Here is a 21,658-nt window from a genome sequence, read left to right as displayed (position 1 = left end):
TTACTGAAGTACATTATATTTATGTTTTTTTAATGATTATATTTAGGTTTGTATAGCTCCTAATCAAAGTGCTCAGTTCTGAACTGAATAATGAGAAGCATCTTGAAACAAAAGTTAAACAATTAGAGACTAAAATCTATCAGGACAACAAAAAAAAAAAAAAAAAAAAAAAGGAAAGCAAGAGAAAGAAACCTAGACCCCTCAAAAAAACAAAAAGAAAGAAACAAAAAACCCAAGAAAGAACAAGACGAGTGAGAGAAAGAAAAAGCAATATAATAATTAAATGGCATTTTCTAAAAATCTTAGGAGGAAAGTACAACTTGTGCATATATACACAAGAGTGCATATATGCACAAGAGTACATAAGAAAATACACTGTCCCTAAGAAATTAATCAGGAAAGTTATGCAACAGGTTAGTGAGGGCTCTGGAAAGAAGGACTCTGAAAAGAATCAGATTTGTCTACAGTTATATAACCCTGAATATGCTTGATCTCATCTGATCTCAGAAGCTAATCAGGGTCGGGCCTCATTAGTACTTTGAAGGGAGAAAAAAGAACCAGATTTAGTTCAAGTAATCATTCTGGGTGCCACTAATTGCAACTGAATTTTTAAAATCCCCAAATGCTGGCTACCTCAAATATAGGAGAAAGAATAGGAATAGCTGCTTAATGTTTAATAGTCTGTCTTGTACATTATAGAAAAGTAAAAGTATAATATGAGCATGGAGGCACTTGAAAAGTCAAGAGGTTTGACTTCCAGTAGTGATTCTTCTATTTCTGTCTTGTGTTCCATAAAATAAAGGATTTGGACAAGTGGGTATCTAAGGTTTCTTCTAAGACTAATACTTGATTACTAATACAGTATTTCTCTGCCTTGGTTTTCACTACGTATGGAACAATGTGTTTTGTACCCATAATGCCTATCTTCTTCCTCTTTTTTTTTTCTTTATTTTGAAAGAGAGAGAGAGAAAGCACGAGCAGGGGAAAGGCAGAGAGAGAGAGAGAGAGAGAGAGAGAGAGAGAGAGAGAGAAAATCCTAAGGAGGCTCCTCGCTGTTAGGGCAGAGCCTAACACAGGGCTCAATTTCACGAACCACAAGATTATGACCTGAGCTGAGATCAAGAGCCATATGCTTAACCAACTGAGTCACTCAGGTGCCCTAATGCTTACCTTCTAAGAATGAAGATGAGGGTAAAATCATCATCATCATCATCATTATCATAACAAAATCATCATAACAAAACATTTATGTAAACCAAGAGAAATCATTTCAGCATTGTCTCTATTCACATACATACAGTCAAATACATATAGAGATATAGTACATAGGATATAGATATAGATATGTAGATAGCAATGCCCAGGTGTAAGTTAGTGTTTTTTAAAATATCGCTTGATCGTTTTTTTGTTCTTGTTTACCTTGACAACACACAAGACTGCTTCATTTGTATTGGGGTCTGTGCTAATTTTGAAGTTTCCATTTTCATTTCCCTGTAGGATCTTATATATAGCCTTTGAGTGAGGAGTGTTTGGTAAGTCCTGATCATGTACCGCCATTCGTAAAATCTCAACATCAATTCTGTTTTCTTCTACTTCTGTAAAATACTAAAACAATTGTCCCTTGTTATTACATATTCATAGCATTAACATGATTTTCTACTCTAAAACTTACATTTAAAGAAATATTAAACAAAGTGATATGAGAACGTGCAATCATATATTGGAAAGAATTTACAAATTTCATGTATAGTGTACTTCTCACTAAACTGACTTTTCAAATCTTACTCATTCTTCAAAGACTAATTCATGTCTTAACTTCTAAACTTCTCTAAATCATTCAAGCCCTCAGATTTGTCTCTATTCTGAATCCCCTCAATATTTACAGTCTCTGGCCCCTTTTATATGAACATATTGAACCTTTAATATTTGTAGATAATTATAACCTACATTGATTTCTTATTATTACTGGATGATTTGTTACTATGCCAATTTTTGTTTTTAATTTACTTCTGATTCACTAGCAAACATTTTAAGGAAAAAGTTTTTCCTTTTTTGAGAAATTAAATCACATTTTTTCCTCTTCCTCCAAAGAATAAATGTTTACAGAAGCATATTATATTAATTAAAAGACTAAAGAAAGTAGTAAATCAGAATCCTCTAGAGATGTAAGATGAATTCATAGAGGGATGATAGCCTGATATCTTTGAAGTATAACAGATCTTAATTCTAATCCCAGTTTTTTCTCTTACATGGTCTACACGTATGAGATCATGAGCAAGTTATTTAACTGACTTTTCATTTTCTCAAATAAAGTATGGGATAAACATACCCTTAAAAGTTGTAGGGATCCATATAAAACAGTCTATGAATGTACCTATCACTAGGGGTTCTCTCTTCTTTAACTTGTTCTCTGGTATAGATTAATGAAAAAATGAAGATTACTCACTAAAAGTTCAAGAAAGAAAAACCATTTCCTGGAAGTATCATCCTGTATATATTTCTTGTATTGTGTATTTCCTAAGGGAAAGTTTACTCCTATGTGATGTTGGAAGACTGCATATAGATGACGGTTGGGGGGGTGGGGGGAGAGGTGCACACTGTACTTACTGATCTCCCAGCAGAGCAGAAAACACAAAGCTAGTCTCCTTTTAACATCTTAGGAAGTTAAAGTGAGAAAGATACCAGAGAGAGGGCCACTTCTCCTGTACTCTATAAAAGGAATTTAAATCCAAGGCATCACTAACAGACTTTGGCATCCAAGAAAATGATGAATACATGAACATCAAGCATCAAGGGTTAAGAGGCCATTAGACAGCCAAGAGAATAGTTTTTTCCCTAGCATTTAGAAATGCCCGGTCCTTCAATTATTGTTACAGAAAATCATTTTTTGTTTATATGTCATCTGTAAGCAGTAGCTCTTAAAACCAAAAATGTGTAGTCTCACAGAGCTACCAAATTCCAGATGTGTTTTTTTTTTGAAAAAGTAAGTGAACCTTGGTAAACAAATACAAAGATGTACTCACAGATGTTTCAGTAAAATATGGTGAATTGTCATTTTCATCCTCAAGTGAAATTGTAATTGTTCCTGTATTAAATAAACCAAAAGGTTGCCCCCCCATGTCTCGCACTTCCATTATTAACTGGTATGTATCACATTTCTGAAAAAGAAAAGAAAAGAAAAAGGTACATTGACGAACACTTATATTTCCTGTAACTTATAATTCTCATAGCCATTGCTTAGGATCTTGTTATTTTACACTTATTTTATTTTATTTTATTTTATTTTATTTTATTTTATTTTTTTAAAAGGCCACCTTGGGGCGCCTGGGTGGCGCAGTCGGTTAAGCGTCCGACTTCATCCAGGTCACGATCTCGCGGTCCGTGAGTTCGAGCCCCGCGTCAGGCTCTGGGCTGATGGCTCAGAGCCTGGACCCTGTTTCTGATTCTGTGTCTCCCTCTCTCTCTGCCCCTCCCCCATTCATGCTCTGTCTCTCTCTGTCCCAAAAAAATAAATAAACATAAAAAAAAAAGGCCACCTTAAATATAAATATAGAACAAGAGATTGGCTAGTCAGTGCAATAGAAAACTGATGTACCTAACCTAACATTTTAAAATGCAAAGCTATTTTATCATTCACATCAAATTAGGTCAATGATTTTAAGTGAGAACTTGTCTAATACCTTGTTTTTTCCCCGAATCTCTGTAGAGACAAAGAAAATATCAGAGAAGCCCTAAAGACAGCCTGTATAGAAGCCAGCTGGGAGAGGTGGCTGTAGGATGCCTTATTGTAACTTCTCTGGGAGTTCATTATCAGTTTAAATATAGCTTAGTGATTGTAAAATTAATTAATCAGCTCATTACTTCTCTATCCAGTAAAGGTGTAGTTGTGGTGATGACACCTGTATCTGGATGTATGGAGAAATGCTTTGGATGATCTGGGATTTGCTGTAAGATTTTATATTTCAGACGAGTATGTAGAGTGTCAGGTTCATCGTGGTCTATGGCAGTCACTTGTCCCACTGAAGTTCCTGTTTAGATAAATGCAATATCATCAACAATTTAAAAGAGCAATATAATTGAATTACAAACAAGGTATGGTTGCAGTATATTCTCCCCAAAACCACAAGTAGATTGATTTTACAGGTTAGTGGAGCGGCTAAAGCTCTCCCAAACTCCAAGCTCCCCTTACTTGGAAACTTCACTTATGTGGGTACTATGAATAACACGGTTTATATTCCACACATTTGAGAATATCCACCCCACCCTTGGTAGCAGCAGTTCTCAAATTCTTCCCCCCTACCCACCACCCCAGTTCATGGACTATTTTTGGATGGGACCTTCTCTGTATATCTTCTTTTATAGCTGAACTTGATAATGTTAATTAGAGGAATAGCACAGCTTTGAATATGATAAGAAAGATTTTACACTTTGATATTTTAATAAATGTGCTGAATTGTTAATATTCAAGTAATGCAGGTAACTATTAATATACTGTGTAGCAGTCTGAATATCATTTGGACAAGCTTTACGGCCCAGAAATCAGTGTATTAGAAATGTTGCTTTACCAAACTACTAACTGTGAAAGAACAATATTAAACATGCATGCATACATAATGACAATAGAATGGATGAGGCATTTCTTGCAACTTTTTACTTTTTTTGAAAGTTTATTTATTTTGAGAGAGAATGAGACAGCGTGCATGTGTGGGAGGGGCAGAGAGAGAGGGAGAGAGAGAATTCTAAGCTAATATACTTAATAGCTAATAGAATTCTAAGCTAATAGAATTAGCGAATAGCACAGAGCCCGATGACAGGGCTCAATCTCATGAACCGTGAGACCATGGCCTGAGCCGAGATCAAGAGTTGGATGCTTAACCAACTGAGCCACACAGGTACCCCTCTTGTAACTTTTCTTCTTAAAATAAACCTCATAGTCCTATGCCCATTGATGTGCCTAGGTCACAGTCTTGGCTGCCTAAGAGCATTAAGCCAGTTTAGCTTTTTTAATTTGTCTGAAAAATTTGCCAACTAAAGCAATATATTTATTTTTATAAGTCAGACAAACATTTCCATGAGATGATCTATTTCTGGGTCCTTGAAAATTTATTGAAACTTTGTAAAGATTCAAATTATTTATTGCTTTATAAAGGCATCTGTGACACCTATGTACATGGTCAAATCATAAAACATAACCAGCATTTGTCTGTCACACGTTCATATTCATAGCGGATTCAGCTGCCTTCTATATGAGCATCGAAGAAATGAGGCTTGTAAGACTACAAAGTTTCATGTAGAATACCCTTGACATTCAAGCATTTTAAGAAAAAATATTTATTTATTTAAGTAATCTCTGCACCCCACATGGGGCTCAAGCTCACAACCCTGAGATCAAAAGTCGCAGACTCTTCCATCTAAGCCAGCCAGGCACCCCTGACATTCAAGCATTTTTAAATGTTTCGCATACTTGTGTTTCAAGCATGACTGAGGAGCTGAATCAAAGCAAAAATCTGGTGTTTTTCTAAGAAGGGAACTTACCAGTTCGACAATTTTCAGGCACACTAAAGATAGTCACTTTGTTTTCAAAATATGGAGCATTATCGTTATCATCTTCAACTTTGAATAGCAAGGGGAGCGGGTACTCTGGCGCGTAGCCGTCTGCAGTGGTTGCATAGGCATATAGCTGAAAGGTAGACAAACACCATCAGCTCCTTCTCAAATGACAAACGATACACAAAATTAGGCCTAGTGGATGGGGAAAGACATGTTGTTTAAAAAGTCCTCCACAAAAGAATATGTAACTAAGATGGGGCGCCTGGGTGGCGCAGTCGGTTAAGCGTCCGACTTCAGCCAGGTTACGATCTCGCGGTCCGTGAGTTCGAGCCCCGCGTCAGGCTCTGGGCTGATGGCTCAGAGCCTGGAGCCTGTTTCGGATTCTGTGTCTCCCTCTCTCTCTGCCCCTCCCCCGTTCATGCTCTGTCTCTCTCTGTCCCCAAAATAAATAAATGTTGAAAAAAAAAATTAAAAAAAAAAAAAAAAAAAGAATATGTAACTAAGAACTTAAGCGATGGAAAACACACCAGCGCAGACAATGACCTTATGGCTTTGATACTCTTGTAGTGTTCACATTCTCCCACCAGGTACCATGCACCCCAGAATGAGGCTACTCTGCTCTCTGAATTAATCACATGCCCTCTGCTTGTTAGAGCACACAAATTTCCCCCACTTATGCTAATGACAGGTATTTTTTTTAAGACTACAAAAAACAGGATTTCATTTATTTACAGATTTGCAGAGATGTATACATAGATATCAACTATCTTCAGTGATCCAATTATGAATTCTTTTCTCTACTTATCTGTACTTTCTCATTTTTCTATCATAAATATATATTTGTTATGTATTAAAAGTGCCAATAAAATCATATACATATTTCAAACTCAATCTCATAATAATATATCTTGACCCCAAAGCTGGGATTTAATGTGTTTTCCTTGTAAACACCAATTTATTTCTTTCTACCTCTTATATGCTTTATGCATAACAATTGTTCAATAAATAGTCATTGAACTAAATAGATTTTCTCACCGACAGTACCAACTAAATGTGCCCAAGGTAAATTCTGTATTAATTCAGTTCTTCGGAACAATCAATTCTTCCTGATTGTCCTGCTGTGACCATCTTCCAAAATGAACCAGGATTAAAATTCCAGGTATTTAACTCCTCCCTGTCTTTCAATGGCCTGATTAGTTGCCAAGCTCTAGGGATTATGGCATTTCTGTGTCTCTGGCATCCATTATCTCTTTTTAAATCCTTAAAAAATTTTGTTAATCTATTTATTTTGAAAGACAAAGAGAGCCCACACACATAAGCAGGGGAGGGGCAGAGAGAAAGCGAGACAGAATCCCAGGTACTATTTTGGGTACCTGGTTTTATTTTGTTACCAGTGATGAGTTAAGTATCTCCAAAATAAATCAAAACTGAAATCATTATTGTAGAGAGGATGATCCAGATTAGGAATATAGCTAAACTTTAAAGCATAGCCTCGCTCCCGAGGGGAATCCATTTATACTCCAATAATAAAGAAATTATTTATATACTTTCTTATTTAGTCATTAAAGCAACAGTTCCAAAAACTCAATAATAGTAATGGCTTTACAGTTTAGTTCCCATTATTTTATACTGAAAGCAATAATCATATATATTCAAGTATATGAATATTGTTTAAAAGAAGTATAATATAGAATATTATACTTTAAAATTAGTCACATTTTTAGCTGAATTAGAAGAGTATTATTTACATTTCAGGTGTGTTTTTGATATATTGTTTCTCCCTTGAATTCTTCTGTAGCTTGGAGAATCTCATTTCTTTCAGCCCTTTTGCACTGCAATTTGCTGAAATTTTCTTTATCTTTGAGAAGATGCAAATAGTTGCCAACAGAAGTGGGGACTTGAGTTTGACCTTGTAATGAAAGATATCTAATGTTGACTGAGCAGAGTTATGGAGAGAGCAGTGCCACCAAAGCTGAGTGGGTACAGAATGTGATTTGCAACATACATATAAAGACAATGGGAAGACCTATGAGTCTAGAAAAGAAACACATGTTGCAAGATAATAAGGCTCTGGTTGGATAGGTAAGGGATTACACTGAAACCCAATTTTCCCCTATGTATTTACAAAAGATACAGATTATCCTCAACACTCAAAGAGAAAAGTGTTTATAACTGCTTTCTTTCATATATAACTTGGAATTATTGAAGAAAATCCTCTTCTTATTTTTTGAAAAACTTGGAAAAAATGGCCTTATACACATCCCTGAAAGATAAGATGAATTTAATGGTTTAAGACAAACTCCTCAAACTGCAATAATGGTGCGACTCATCCAGAAAAATATTTACAAGCCAAGATTAAACATGATAACAGGTGGCAAGTGAGAGAACAGAAGCACAAAAAGGATATGTATTGAATTAGATTCATGGTTACTTGTTCTCAATAATCAATAAAATTGAATTATTTCAAGTAATAATAATAACTGGTTAACACATAACATTTATATATAGGTTATATAAATGCAAAAAAGTTGGGAAATCCCATCAAAATCCTACTTTGAAGGCAAAATCCTATAGCATGTGTATTGTTCGATCTGCCACTAGAATTGTTTTTAAAGAGCTTTACAGTTTATATATTGATATCACCAATATTATGGTGTTTAATGATGGCAACAGCTCTGAGGTAGGTAAGAGAACTATTAGAAGCCCATAAAATACAGAAGGAAACAGATTCTTGAAGGTTGTGACCCTTCCAAGGCTAAAAGAAAAAGTGGCAGATACTGAAGATCTACTAATTTCCAGAGAAATAAGCTTTCCAATATAAAGCAATGAGTGAAATTGATTTGATAGGAAAGCAAAGACATATTATTATTATTATTATTATTTAATGTTTGTTTATTTTTGAGAGAGAGGGAGACACAGAGTGTGAGCCGGGGAGGGTCAGAGAGGGAGACATAGAATCCGAAGCAGGGTACAGGCTCTGAGCTGTCAGCACAGAGCCTGACATGGGGCTGGAACTCAAGAACCATGAGATCATGACCTGAGCCAAAGTCGGATGCTCAACTGACTGAGCCACCCAGGTGCCGCAAAGACATATTATTTTAATTTGCACCTTTATGTTGGTAAAGAAGGCTTCCATTCTATATTGCCTCAAGTGATTTCAGAACTTGCATCATGTTTACATCTGTTATACTTTCTTTTATGAATCTTACTAATTTGCAAGTGATATTTCTTAATATCAATTCAATCCTATGTTAATTGGAACTAGAGAAATATTGGTAATTCTGAAATAAAAATTAGCCAAAAGCCACTTTAAGCATGAACTCCAAACTATTTTATTCCTTCGTCCTTTAAAGGATGTTAAAAAATAGCAAAGTAACTTTTTTATAAGTAATCTCTGCACCCAATGTGGGGCTCAAACTCATAGCCCTGAGATCAAGAGTCACATACTCTACCAACTTGAGCCAGCGAGGCATCCCAATGTAACTTATTTTTAAAGTTAAACTATTCTCTCCTCCTTTTTACTGACAATGATCCAGTGGGAAGCAGCTGAAGACCTTCAAATTCCAAAATCCAAAAGCAGAATGTTATCAGCAGAATAAGAAATGAAATGTATGTTGTAGCATACAGAGTATGCACCTTTTTTTTCTCCTCAAGAGAGACTACTAATGTTAGATCTTTTCTTCTTGTGAAGAAGCTATAAAAGGGGCAGAGAATTTACATGTTTACACCCATGCACACACATACACACATCTGTATCTATATATTTATCAGTTATTTATTTGTTTTCTAGATAGATCAAAATGTTTGCAGTAATGCTTAACACACCTTTCCTGTAAGAGTCCATGCAAGCTATTTTTTTAAGATTTTCTTTTTAACTAATCTCTACACCCAATGCGGGGCTCAAACTCACAACCCCTAGGTCAAGAATGGCACGCTCCACTGAATGAGGAGCCAGGCACCCATATGTAAGCTATTTTTTAAAGTAATGATTTGATATTATTATGAATAAATATGTTTATTCAGAGAATTGGGGTGGAGCATAAAATTATAAAGAAAATATGTCATTCTGATCCAGTCATTTAATTTAATTATGAAATCCCTAAAGTGGGCCGTTAGTATTGTTCTAAAAATTTCACCACCTTATACGGTGCTTTGACATCCTTAGGATAGGGTGTCCACCCTCTACCCTACCCCACCCCCAATCATTAACTTCTTTCATGGCTGCCTTTATGCGGCTACCACTTCCTACTTACGTTCCAGATATCTAAGATGTTACTGTCTGGACTGCCCAAGTATGAGATAATTTTCCCTTTTATGTACCCCTTTATCAAAGAGTTCTTTCATTATACTCATAATTCACATATCCTAATGCTTAAACAATTTAATTCATCATCTCCCTGAAACTCACTCTGAATTTCTCCTGTATGTCAGATTAGACATCCGAACATAAGGAAATATGTGAAGTTTGAAAGAGAAAAAAAAATATGTAATTCTCAGAAGGGCTAAAATTTTCCTTTGGGTCAAATTAGATAGACTAAGAGGAATTGGTAAACTTATTCTGGATTACCAAAGAAGGAAATAAATATCACAGGTTTTCATGGCTGGAGGATAGTCAGAGAGAAGAGAAGAAGCACAATATTATTCAAGAAGTGAAAGCAGTGAATGTCAATCTTAGGATACGTTTAGAATTACACTGGGTAACCAAATTTTTAATTGCCTGGGCCCCATCCCAGAACAATTAAATCAGAATTTCTGGGAAATGACCTGAGCATCAGTAGTGTTTAGAAAGTTCTCATGTGATTTATAATGTACAGTTGGGTTGAGACTAGTTGAACGATGCTATTATAGGGAAATTCAAACGCAACAGAATTTACTATTGTCCCAAGATTCTATAGATCAAAGCCTTTCATTTAAAATTCTGTCATTACGGGGCGCCTGGGTGGCTCAGTCGGTTAACCCTCCGACTTCAGCTCAGGTCACGATCTCGCGGTCCATGAGTTCAAGCCCCGCGTTGGGCTCTGGGCTGATGGCTCGGAGCCTGGAGCCTGTTTCCGATTCTGTGTCTCCCTCTCTCTCTGCCCCTCCCCCGTTCATGCTCTGTCTCTCTCTGTCTCAAAAATAAATAAACGTTAAAAAAAATTTAAAAATAATAAATAAAATTCTGTCATTACATTAAAAATTTTTAAGTTTATTTATTTATTTAGAGAAAGAGACAGAGAGAAAGAGAGAGAGAGAGAAAGCGTGAGCAAGAAGGGGCGGGGCAGAGAGAGGGAGAGAGAGAGAATCTCAAACAGGCTCCACGCTCAAACTCACTGTGAGATCATGACCTGAGCAGAAATCAAAAGTCTAACACTTAACATCCTGAGTCACGCAGGTGCCCCATCATTACATATTCTCCCCTTTCTTCTCTTATGATATCCATTATCTTTCTTTATCAATGGTACTAATAGAAATTTGAAGTTTATGTTATATATTGATAATATTTATTTTTTTTTTAATTTTTTTTTCAACGTTTATTTATTTTTGGGACAGAGAGAGACAGAGCATGAACGGGGGAGGGGCAGAGAGAGAGGGAGACACAGAATCGGAAACAGGCTCCAGGCTCTGAGCCATCAGCCCAGAGCCGACGCGGGGCTCGAACTCACGGACTGCAAGATCGTGACCTGGCTGAAGTCGGACGCTTAACCAACTGCGCCACCCAGGCGCCCTATATTGATAATATTTAAATATTAAGTCAAATAATTGATTCTTCTAACATGCAAATAAGCCGCATTGAAAATATTAATACGGTTATTTGAAAGGTAATTCTTAATAAACAATCCAATAATCTTACCGGAAACTGTTCATATTGCTCACGGTCTATGCTTCGCGTACAAAAGATATCTCCTGTGTCCTTATCTATGTAGAACAAATTGAAGGGCTCTTTGTCTACGCCTGGTCCACTTATGGAGTAAAAGATGGTGTAGTTCTGTGCAGCATCAGATTGGACCTGTAACAATAAGTGACAATTTAGGAAAAGAACAAATACGCGATGATAAACATCTTCAACCTAATATGTGGTGATGTTTCCATTTTTAGCACTTCCTCTCTTTCCTATTCGCCTACTCTTTCTTTCCCTTACTTATTTTCTCATTATCTCCCATATTTTTCTAAATTCTTATTCATCTTCTGCAACATGCAAAGCCACAAACTCAATCATCTATTGGATCCCAAATTCTTTTGAGTGATCTGCATATTTATGGGAAATCTTGGAGCTATACCTTTACAATTCCTATTCACTTAATTATTATTAGTATATAAAGTATAGGAACAATTTCAGTGTGTTGAGTTGTTTGGAATGGAAACATTTCTGATTAAAAAAAATAGAAATAATGCAACTTTCCTCCCACAATTAATTCATAATTTCAAACCTGACCTACTTTTACACTCCAGCTATCTGACAGTGATGCCACCTTTTTGATCAACAAAAATACTGGTCTTTTCTGTGTGGATAACTTTATTTATTTATTTATTTATTTAAAGACTTTATTTTTAAGTAATCTCTACACACAACGTGGGCCTTGAACTCACAACCCAAAGATCAAGAGTCGCATATCCTACCTACTCAGCCAGCTAGGCACCCTGGATAAGTATTAATGAAAGGGACAGTTGAATTATGCAAAATCTGCTAGGCATGTCCTCTGTCCAAGAATGCTAAATTCTGGTAGACTATTCAGGAGAATCTGGATATAGACCCAAGAGCATCAACAACTCAGTATCTGAAACTTGTCGCTGAATGTTAAATATGATTTCTGGAGGAAAGTGACAAAACACACTGATTCTTTTCTAGTTCTGGTGAATCGATGATCCTTATTAGTACAAACAGCTTAAAGTCTTGATTCAATTCAAATGGATTGAATTTTAAAATAAACAAGCAAAATTTGAAAAATAAACAAGCAAAAAGCCTCCACTCTACAAAGTCAAACGAGGTAAAATGTACCTGCTGAACATGTTGTGGAAATGGACCTAAGGAGTTCTCCATCAGTGAACAGGGAATAGGGGCCCATCGCCTCTTGCTGCGCTTGAGAACTGGGTCTTTTGTGTGTCTCTTCTTGGGAACCTGTGTGCGATGAGACATGAAGAAATACAATACTGCCTGTCATCAGGAACTGTGATTTTCACATGTACATTAACATGAGGAAAATAAGTAAGAGTTGTACATAACAAGATCACAGGTAATACCCTCACCATTTCTGTTTTGTATTACTAAGATTCATACACACACTTAAGAACCAGTTTCACCTGATTTAATGAGTTAATCAACCAGAACTTTGTAAGGCATGGATGAAAGATGCCATCTTGAGGAGTATATACCCCCTAAAAATAGGTAATCTGTTAACAAAAGCTAAAAATTAGTTTTATTCCGTTAGGAGTGGTACAACCGACATTTTTTAAAATACTAACTATGGTGCGAAGCATTTGTATAACTATACAGAGACAGAGGTCAGCATTTGTTCAAGTATATTTTATTTTATGTAATGTGAAAACTCTCTAATAAGAAATAATGTTTTACAAGCCTTTTCCTAAATTTGTAATATATGTAATGCATATTAATATGTAAGCATATTCTAAATTTGGTGAAGAATTCTTATAATCCAAAGGAATTTAACTAGAGGGGGTCTCCCATAAATCAAATCACTTATTAATAAATTATTTCATAAAACCGATTCATTGGGCAGAATTTGGTTAAAGTGAGACCTATGTGAATTTCAGTAACCTCTCCCTTCCCACTCCTTGATCACTATTACTCACTTCAGGAAAATGAGCCTAGAGCCAGAACATTCAAACCAATCTTGTGGACTGGCTATACTTCATTCTCTGAGGAAACTGACCGGTGGAATTGTCTATTAAATTGGGAGTAAGCTTTAGAGAATCTCTTTAAAGAGACTGAAACCCATAGTCACTTGGGAGAAAGCCACTCAGGGTAGAGTGCCACAGCTCCAACCTGAATCCATTTCCACTGAGTTTTAGACCCACCCCTGCCTGTTCTTCAGGTTGGTTGTGCTTTTAGCCACACCTCAAACCACTCTCTGAAACCTAAGATATTCTGAGTTTGCTCCCTGGCCCCAGAGCTGTTCATTCTTACACCATTTTGCAAATAGCTCTCCCACGCCTTAAAACTGTCTAGTCTTTACATAAGTTAATTAGAAGTAGAATAAACAAACAAGCGAGCATTCAGGAACAATGATTTTAACGTGGAAGGAAATCTATGAAATGAAGAGTTCTCATAAAGCAGAGTATTACACTTAAGTCTTGACCTATATACCTTCTTTCCTTTCACATCCAGTACAATTTCTATCTCTTTCTGTTCCTGTCTCTGGTCATCTGAAAGAGAAATGTAAAAGCTTTTCCTTGCAGAAGACAAAATGAGGTCATGTGTTGTGTAGATGGAGCCATCTTCTAGAATTCTGAAGTCGGGATCACTTGACAGGATTAGGCTGGCTGACTGGAAGCATTCTTTTGGATTCACTGCAGGGAAGAAATTCACAGTAATTTGTAAAATAAAACAGGAATAGAACAAGTTTTACTGGACTGGCAACTGTAAGTGCTTGAGAAGCAGCAAGAGGGAGGTTACCCTTGGAATTTATTGAGTACCTACTATTATAAAATTTAGGGGCCATGGAAATTAAATAATTAAATAAATGGAGTCATGGTTTCTAGTATTTTCATCATAAATTAATTTGTGAATAGATATAAAATATTTTCTTAGTGTCCCTGGATTTACTGTTTCCACTTGAACTCTTATTTATGGGTTTGTACATATATATATATATATGTGTGTGTGTGTGTGTGTGTATACATATACACATATGTATATAAATTTGTGTATATATATATAACAGATATATATATATATATATATACACAAATTTATCATTTTATATGTAGTATAACTATGATATCAGTAAATTTGGAGCTTGTTTGCAATAATCTTTGGTAGTTAAAACTGTCTTGCAAAAAGTAAGAAAACTAGTCTATACTTAAGTAATACTTAGTATATATTGTGGTTGTTATCAAAATATTTCCTTTACAGATTCATATTTAACATATTTAGCATATTTGCTATATGTCTATAAAATATAGATTGTTTATCTTTCTAAGTGTTTTTAGAAGGTATAAGGCAGTGGATTAATTTAAAACTTCAAAGCACTGGGCAAACGATGTCTGTCTTGGAAAGGATACCACTGCTGTATTGAAGATGTAAACTTAAGGCCAATGAAAAACCTTGATGGAAGGAATGTGAGCCTTGGACTCGGACCAACCAACCTACGTTTTAGGGACGGCTCTGAGAGTAAGATTTGTTGCAATTTTGACTTTCACAAGCTATTCTGTGTCATAGATCACAAATTCTTGGTGAATATTTGTTCATTATAATCAACCTTAAGCACAAATATGATATGGGGGCATTTAAATTTTGACACATTTGTTTTATATCTAATCAATTAAAGAACAACTGGCTTTGGAATTTTGGCAGCAGATTAGCTGATACGGATTAAGATACGCTTCTGGTTTTGGTGCCTTTATTCATTTGAACTAAGCCAATTTAGAGCTTTGATGTTTGCTAACTCTCTGGCAAGAAAAGTATACAACTAACTTGGTACTTTAATTGTTTCTAACCACTACCAAAACAGAGTAGTCCATCTTTCATTTTAGGTCGAATTTTAATGCCAACTAGCTACTACATGGCTTTATCCCAAAGTTTACTAGAGCACCCTGAAGCTCGATATAGCAGTGAAAACTATAATACTGTTTTAATACTGTTTCTCACCTTTGCCTACAAGTGTTTCAGCCTGAAGATGAGAAGGAACTTGAAGAGAAATTTTCCGACAAGCATCGCAAGATAATATTAAAACCTCAAAAAAGAAAAAAGAAAAAAAAATCAGGAATTATATTTGATCACAAACTTTCACGTTACAGTTTCGTCTTATTGATAAAAATCGTGTCAATTTCAGAAACAAATTTATCTTCTAGTCCTTCAGCATTTTTCATATTCATTTTAAAAGGGAAGAGCAAAGGAAATGGCTTTAGGGGCACCATAGTCATTCAGTATCAATGAAAAATTAGAGTGAATAGTAGTTCTTAGAACCCAAATCATATTGTGTCATTTGTAAGAAATGGCTTACAAACCATTGATTTTATATAAAGGTTATCATCTCTAAGACCAATTATAAATGTTACTGTGACTTCTTAGCGTGAAGAAAGCACTTAACTTGAGAATTTAATGATCCAATATTTATACACAAATTATTTCCACAACCCCACACAATTTGAGATTGTAGTTGATTAAGGCTAGAAACCATTGGAGGATTTTTTTTAACCTTGTAAAGAACACCACCCACAAATATTCACTCATCTCAGGTGGCTCCTGGGACTGGCTTGGCATAAACATCAAAGTTTAAATGTTCTCAAACCAAAAAACTAGTCTAAAAAGAAATATAATTCAAAATATAGAGACTAGCCTTCAACAGGGTAAAGATCTGTAATTAAATTCAAGACACAACTATTGTTTTAAACAGCTAGATAGTCAAAGGAAAAAAGACAGACCACTTGGGGGAAAAAGTTACTAGTTTAAAAGTATCGTCAGGTTCAAAATATAGTTTGCTTCTTTCTCTTCACATTCTGTATTTATTTGCCTTCTCTCCTGTTTACCACTATGACTGCTTTTTGATTGTTTAAATACAAGATATAGCAGGGCTAGATTTCCCAGGAACAGGTCAATTTTATTACGATTTTTTTCTGAGGACATATTTCTAGTTATGGGACCTATTATTTGGGAGCGAAAGAGGGCATTATTATCCATACTTGGATATACTGCATCAGCCTATTTAAATAGTTTGTAGTTTTACAAAAACACTGTTAGGCAAATAATACCAAACACTGGAATTTAAAAAGTTACATTTGTACTCAGTTTAATTAATTAATTAATTATATTATTATTATTTTTTTAGCTTCCCTGTAATGTTTTTACAACTCCACACATTTTCCTTCCTGGAATGTAGCAGCAGGCTGATCATATAGTCACCTAATGATCTTTCTGTTTCCAGGCCTCTCTTCCAAGAGCTTGCAAGTTACTTAAGGGGAAAAAACACACCTGCCTTGTTCTCTGTTACAAACTCAGTGTCTAGCACAAGGTAGGTATTTAAACATAAGACATTCTTATTTATTTGACTTTTTAATATACTCATCCCTAATGCCAAGGAATAAACTACATTTATATCTCAAGAACTTTCAGAACATAAAGAATTCTATTAGTAACGATCTCAATATATGATGTAGAAAGACTATTTTGTAATTGACAAAATATATATATATATGTGTGTGTGTGTGTGCACACATCTGTATCTGTATATGCACGTGTTTGTATGTATACACATGTCTAGCCTATATATACACATACATTATTCTCATAGGATATAGCCACATCCCTACTCCCACAACCATCTTCTTTCCTACCTGCCCTACGATCCCCACTTGTTTGCTTCTGCCTCTGTAGGCAAAGCCAGTGGAGGTCACCGGAAGTACTACTCCAGTCTTCAACTTAAATTAACAGCTTAATGATTTACAGGGAGCTGGGGTCAGACACCTTTTAATTATTATGGGGGTTAGGGATGGATGGGCAAGGGATGATCCAAAGGATACTGGACACAGAAGAGACCAGAAGCAAAAGAAAACTGGACGAGTCCCTCAAAAATCTTTCACCACACTTTACCTACTGCTAACTCAAGGTGGTCTCTGACGTTGTTGTTATTGTCTCCCCCAGGCAGTTACAGAATGAGAATCTGACCATCAACCCTGCATCATATATTTATATGGAGAAAATGTTTATCCCCATACAGTAAAATCTTTAAATTCTGAAACTAAAATGGAGAGAGAGAGAAAGAAAGAAAATGCACAGCTCAGAAATGCCAGATGGAGATATGGGACAAGTCTCCTCTCCCTCATCCCTGCCAAAGAAAAATAGCACCTGAGTACACACTTATGAAGCTATGAAAACCCAAGTGGAAGCCAAGGTCATGGATTGTTTTCAATGGCTGTCACATTTTTCTTTATTGTTTTTCTCAAGTTAACCCCCTTGCTTGAACTGGGAGTTCTGCACTTCTCTTAGCTTCGGGTGGGTAAAATGAAAGTCCTGGATAATACACATCCCCACCCAGACTTCCTTCTCCTCCTCTTGCAGCTCAGTGGAACTAAGCGTGACAAACAACTACAGCGCATTTAATGACTGGTAGTGAGAGGAAACCTCAGAACCTTCTGGGACAAATGCCCAAGGAATGAATTCACTCCAATGTTCCTTAGGAAAACACCACAGCAAGATTGAACAGGGATTCCCTTGAAAAACTTCAACATGCTGGCAGTGGGCATGCGAAGAATAAACAAAACACCTGCTATCCCGGGTCACATGTATCTCAGCTCTTGCTTGGGTTTTTCTCAGATCTGTTTTTGTTTTCTCAGTCTATCTTCTGGGCCTTCCACTGCCACCCCTGCTCCCTTTCAAGCCCAAACTAGAGGGAGGAAGCGCGTAGTAACATGCATGAATTCCTTGATCTTTTGGTTGTTACTCACCAGGAGACAGAAAAGGAGCTGCTTACGGAAGATGCTCCCTGGGGCAGCAGAGGCCACAGCCATCAGAAGTGGTCCCAATGGTCAGGGATGGTGGCTGGATAATAGGGCAGCTTGGGATGCACAGGGTGGCTTAAGCAGATTCCCAATGGCTGGCAATTGTGTGGGGTGTTTCTGCTGCCACCTTGATGCAGCCGAGCTTGGTTTGGAAGAGAGTCAGGAGGCCAGTGATAAGAGACAGGAGATGGAGCCGCGGGAGAATTGCTTTCCTCCTATTCCCAGGTCAGTCTTCCTCCTTCCAATTCAATTACTTCTGAATGTAAAGAGGTTTTCCTACAAGTGGGGAGGGTGGGGTACAAAACACCCCAAAGCCCGGTCACTAGCTCCTCCTCACAGCTTTCAAAATTTCTCCTGCCACTTGACACATAGGCAGAAGCAAGAGGGAACACCCTCCATCCTCAAACCTCCTCCTTTTCCCCCCAGGTTGATGCTCCCCGGTTATTACCCACTCCCACGTCCTCCCCTCCTTCTTCTTGGCCTTATTAACCTGTCTTGCCCCTAGGTACAAACACAAATGGTGCACAAACTCCATACATGGAAGTGATGCCTCCTCAGCTGCCGTTTTGGCAAATCAGGGGACATATGCATGTGTAATCACAGCCATCAGAACTTATCTCCCTATCTCAGCGTTTAGGTGTTGTCTGCCTCAGACAGCACCACAGTTCTGCAGGAGACCTGGCGCTCCGGTCACAGCAGCAACTTCTCTGTGTTTACCCCCGTCATCGTCTGTCCACTGTGGTTTGGTCTTCGAGGTGTCACCAAGAATTTAGCAGCGTGTACATAGACCTCATAAAAGTTAGAGAATAAGGAAATAGCTGGCAGATAATTTTTTTATTGCATTCTTTTTTTGTTACTCATCGCGAGGCAATCTATTTTCTTCCTTGACTATCACTATTTGAGAGCAACTACGATCTGGGACCAACTCTCTTTAAAATCACTCCGTTCACCCGAATTACTTACACATTACATGCAAGATATCCTAGCCCAAAAGTACTATATTCCACTGAGGTTAGTTTTTGTTTGTTTGTTTGTTTTTCTTTTTTCTTTTTAACTTTATTCGTTTTGAGAGAGAGGGGCAGAGAGAAAATCCCAAGCAGGCTCTGCGTCATCTGTGCAGAACCCAACATAGGGCTCAAACTCACGAACCGTCAGATTGTGACCTGAGCCGAAATCAAGAGTCAGATTGCTTAACCCACGGAACCACCAAGGCACCCCCATCGAGTATAGTCTTTTGAAAACTAATAACCCTTGCAAGGAGGACTGCAGCATCATTTCTCCTATCACAACTCAGTGAGTTCAGTATTGACTGCACCCATCAGCAGTGATGGAAGTTAGGAAAGGAAGGTAAATATTTTCAAATGGTAATTGTTTAATATAGGGTATAGAGAAGGAACTAAAATTCATACTTCCTGAGCCATTGCTAAAAATCAGGATGTGGCAGGCATTTCAGTGAATCCTCTCAAACAGCCCAGTGAGGGCTCCTTTCAAATGATAAATCCATGAAAAATATGTGATCATCCTTTGCCCACTGACCCAATGAAGAAGAAGTTAACATTGGAACCCAAGCCTGACTGCCTCCAAAAGGCCACTTTTTCACTCTCTCCTGCTATTTCGATGATAAGTATATACACATATGTTGAAAAGGAACAGAAAGTGATGATCAGGCAAGTAAGAGTTCAGCCTTGCTCAACAATAAGTCAGGTTGGAACTAGTAAAATGTATTCAGAAGCAGTTATAATCTATGCTTCTTAATGGCAGCCCATTATTCTGGAATACTGTGGGCACCTGGCCTCTTCTTCTTCTTCTTCTTTTTTTTTTTTTAATGTTTATTTATTTTTGAGAGAGAAAGACACGGAGCGTGAACAGGGGAGGGGCAGAGAGAGATGGAGGTACAGAATCTAAAGCAGGCTCCAGGCTCAGCTGTGAGCACAGAGCCTGACATGGGGCGCGAATGCACGAACCATGAGATCATGACCTGAGCCGAAGTCAGATGCTTAACCAACTGAGCCACCCAGGTGCTCCCCTGGCCTCTTTTTTGGACAGCCATCCTATAGTCAAGGGAAATGCTTGTTTGCATTTATGTAATGCATTTATGTTATAAATTCTTATAAGTGAAATTACTCCCCTTGCTCCTGCTACTGACATTTCTACCTCGTGTTCAACTGAAAAGTAAAGGCACAACCCAATACCCGTGATGATGAGAAAGAAAGTATGAAAGATTTTCTTTTCATTATTTCACAGTGGGAGCAATTCCTTCTTGCATATAAACGTGGGGATAATAATATAACTGCTTCTTTGAAATTGGAGGCTGGGAATATTTGGGAAATAAAAGACCATGGAAGAAGAACTGAGAGATATCTTGTAGTATTTTATGGCCAAAGGTATAGCTACTGATACATATATTTTGTGTCTGCATTGGAATTTGGCTCTGAGAAAATAAAATCACTTTAATTGGATATGTTAATATTTGATACTTTGGGAGAAAAGAATAGAAATATAGAAATAGGAATAAAAAAGTATATGTGTAGATCCAAAGGTAATTCTTTCTGTGTATGTTTGGGCATGATTATCTAAGTGTATATTTAAATGCATGTACACTTAAACATATTTATAATATATATTTTTTAGAAAGAGCTCTATTTTATTTTCATTTTTATGTGTGTGTTTGTTGTATTTTGTTTTAATCTATGCCTAAATTACCAGCATAACTGAATGACTGATAGCATAGAACAGTGGTTAAAAGCTCAGATTTTGCAGATTAGGAGTTTAGACTCTGCAGCTAGAATGCCTGGGTTCAACCCCTGTCTTTACTACTTACTAGCAATATACCATTAAGCGAGTTACTTAACTCTTCTGTGCCTCAGACTCTTCATCTATAAAATGGGGGTAATAATAGCTGCTAATCTATAGATTATTATGAGGATAAATGTGATTATACACAGAAAGCACTTTGAACAGTGTTTGGCTCATAGCAAGCACTAATATTTTATACCATATAATTGCCTATGTATGCAATAAAAAGTTAAAGAGATTGCACTTCAAGTAAAACAAACACAAACTTATTGCAAATACAAGGTCTCTTATGTAAAAGCTATCTAAAGATATAAAAACAGATGTATTCATGGAACAAGTATTTAAGGGTCCAATATGGGGGTCTCACCTCTGCTAAAAGATAAGCACCATATACAGAAAAAAAAAAAAAAAAAGAAAAAGGAAGACAGGCATCTTATTAAAATTTTTAAAAGGCACAACTTTGTGGAGGAAAGCACAAATGTTTTCTTTCTAGTTCAAAATATAGGGTAAAAGGAGGCACCACGGCAAATATTAAATGTCTTAGAAACTTAGAAATTAAGAACAGACAATGAGGGACGCCTAGGTGGCTCACTAGGTTAAGGGTCGGACTCTTGGTTTCCGGTTCGTGAGTTCTAGCCCCGCATTGGGCTCTGTT

At 36.7% G+C, this 21,658-nt stretch overlaps 1 protein-coding gene across 4 annotated transcripts in view; it reads right to left on the bottom strand.

Annotated features, from left to right (window-relative positions):
- DSC1 (desmocollin 1) overlaps positions 1-21,658 on the bottom strand; it is a 351,582-nt gene that overhangs the window by 12,821 nt on the left and 317,103 nt on the right. For 2 of the 4 annotated variants that reach the window (XM_040479166.1, XM_040479168.1), the window contains exons 1-9: positions 18,154-18,593; positions 15,359-15,443; positions 13,856-14,058; positions 12,530-12,649; positions 11,384-11,539; positions 5,536-5,680; positions 3,862-4,028; positions 3,024-3,158; positions 1,420-1,605 (exon numbers count right to left, since the gene is read on the bottom strand). In XM_040479166.1, the coding sequence (XP_040335100.1) occupies positions 1,420-1,605; positions 3,024-3,158; positions 3,862-4,028; positions 5,536-5,680; positions 11,384-11,539; positions 12,530-12,649; positions 13,856-14,058; positions 15,359-15,443; positions 18,154-18,216 (1,260 nt within the window). In that variant the 5' untranslated portion in view covers positions 18,217-18,593. Of the gene's footprint in view, positions 1-1,419; positions 1,606-3,023; positions 3,159-3,861; positions 4,029-5,535; positions 5,681-11,383; positions 11,540-12,529; positions 12,650-13,855; positions 14,059-15,358; positions 15,444-18,153; positions 18,594-21,658 lie in introns of those variants that run through there. The other 2 variants (XM_040479164.1, XM_040479167.1) reach the window with 1 other exon arrangement.

This window comes from Herpailurus yagouaroundi, unplaced genomic scaffold, assembly GCF_014898765.1.
Source record: "Herpailurus yagouaroundi ecotype Mexico unplaced genomic scaffold, PumYag 142, whole genome shotgun sequence".
In the NCBI taxonomy this organism is placed as follows: Eukaryota; Metazoa; Chordata; class Mammalia; order Carnivora; family Felidae; genus Herpailurus; species Herpailurus yagouaroundi.
Note: the sequence above shows the minus strand (reverse complement) of the source record. Positions and strands in the feature narration are given on the sequence as shown.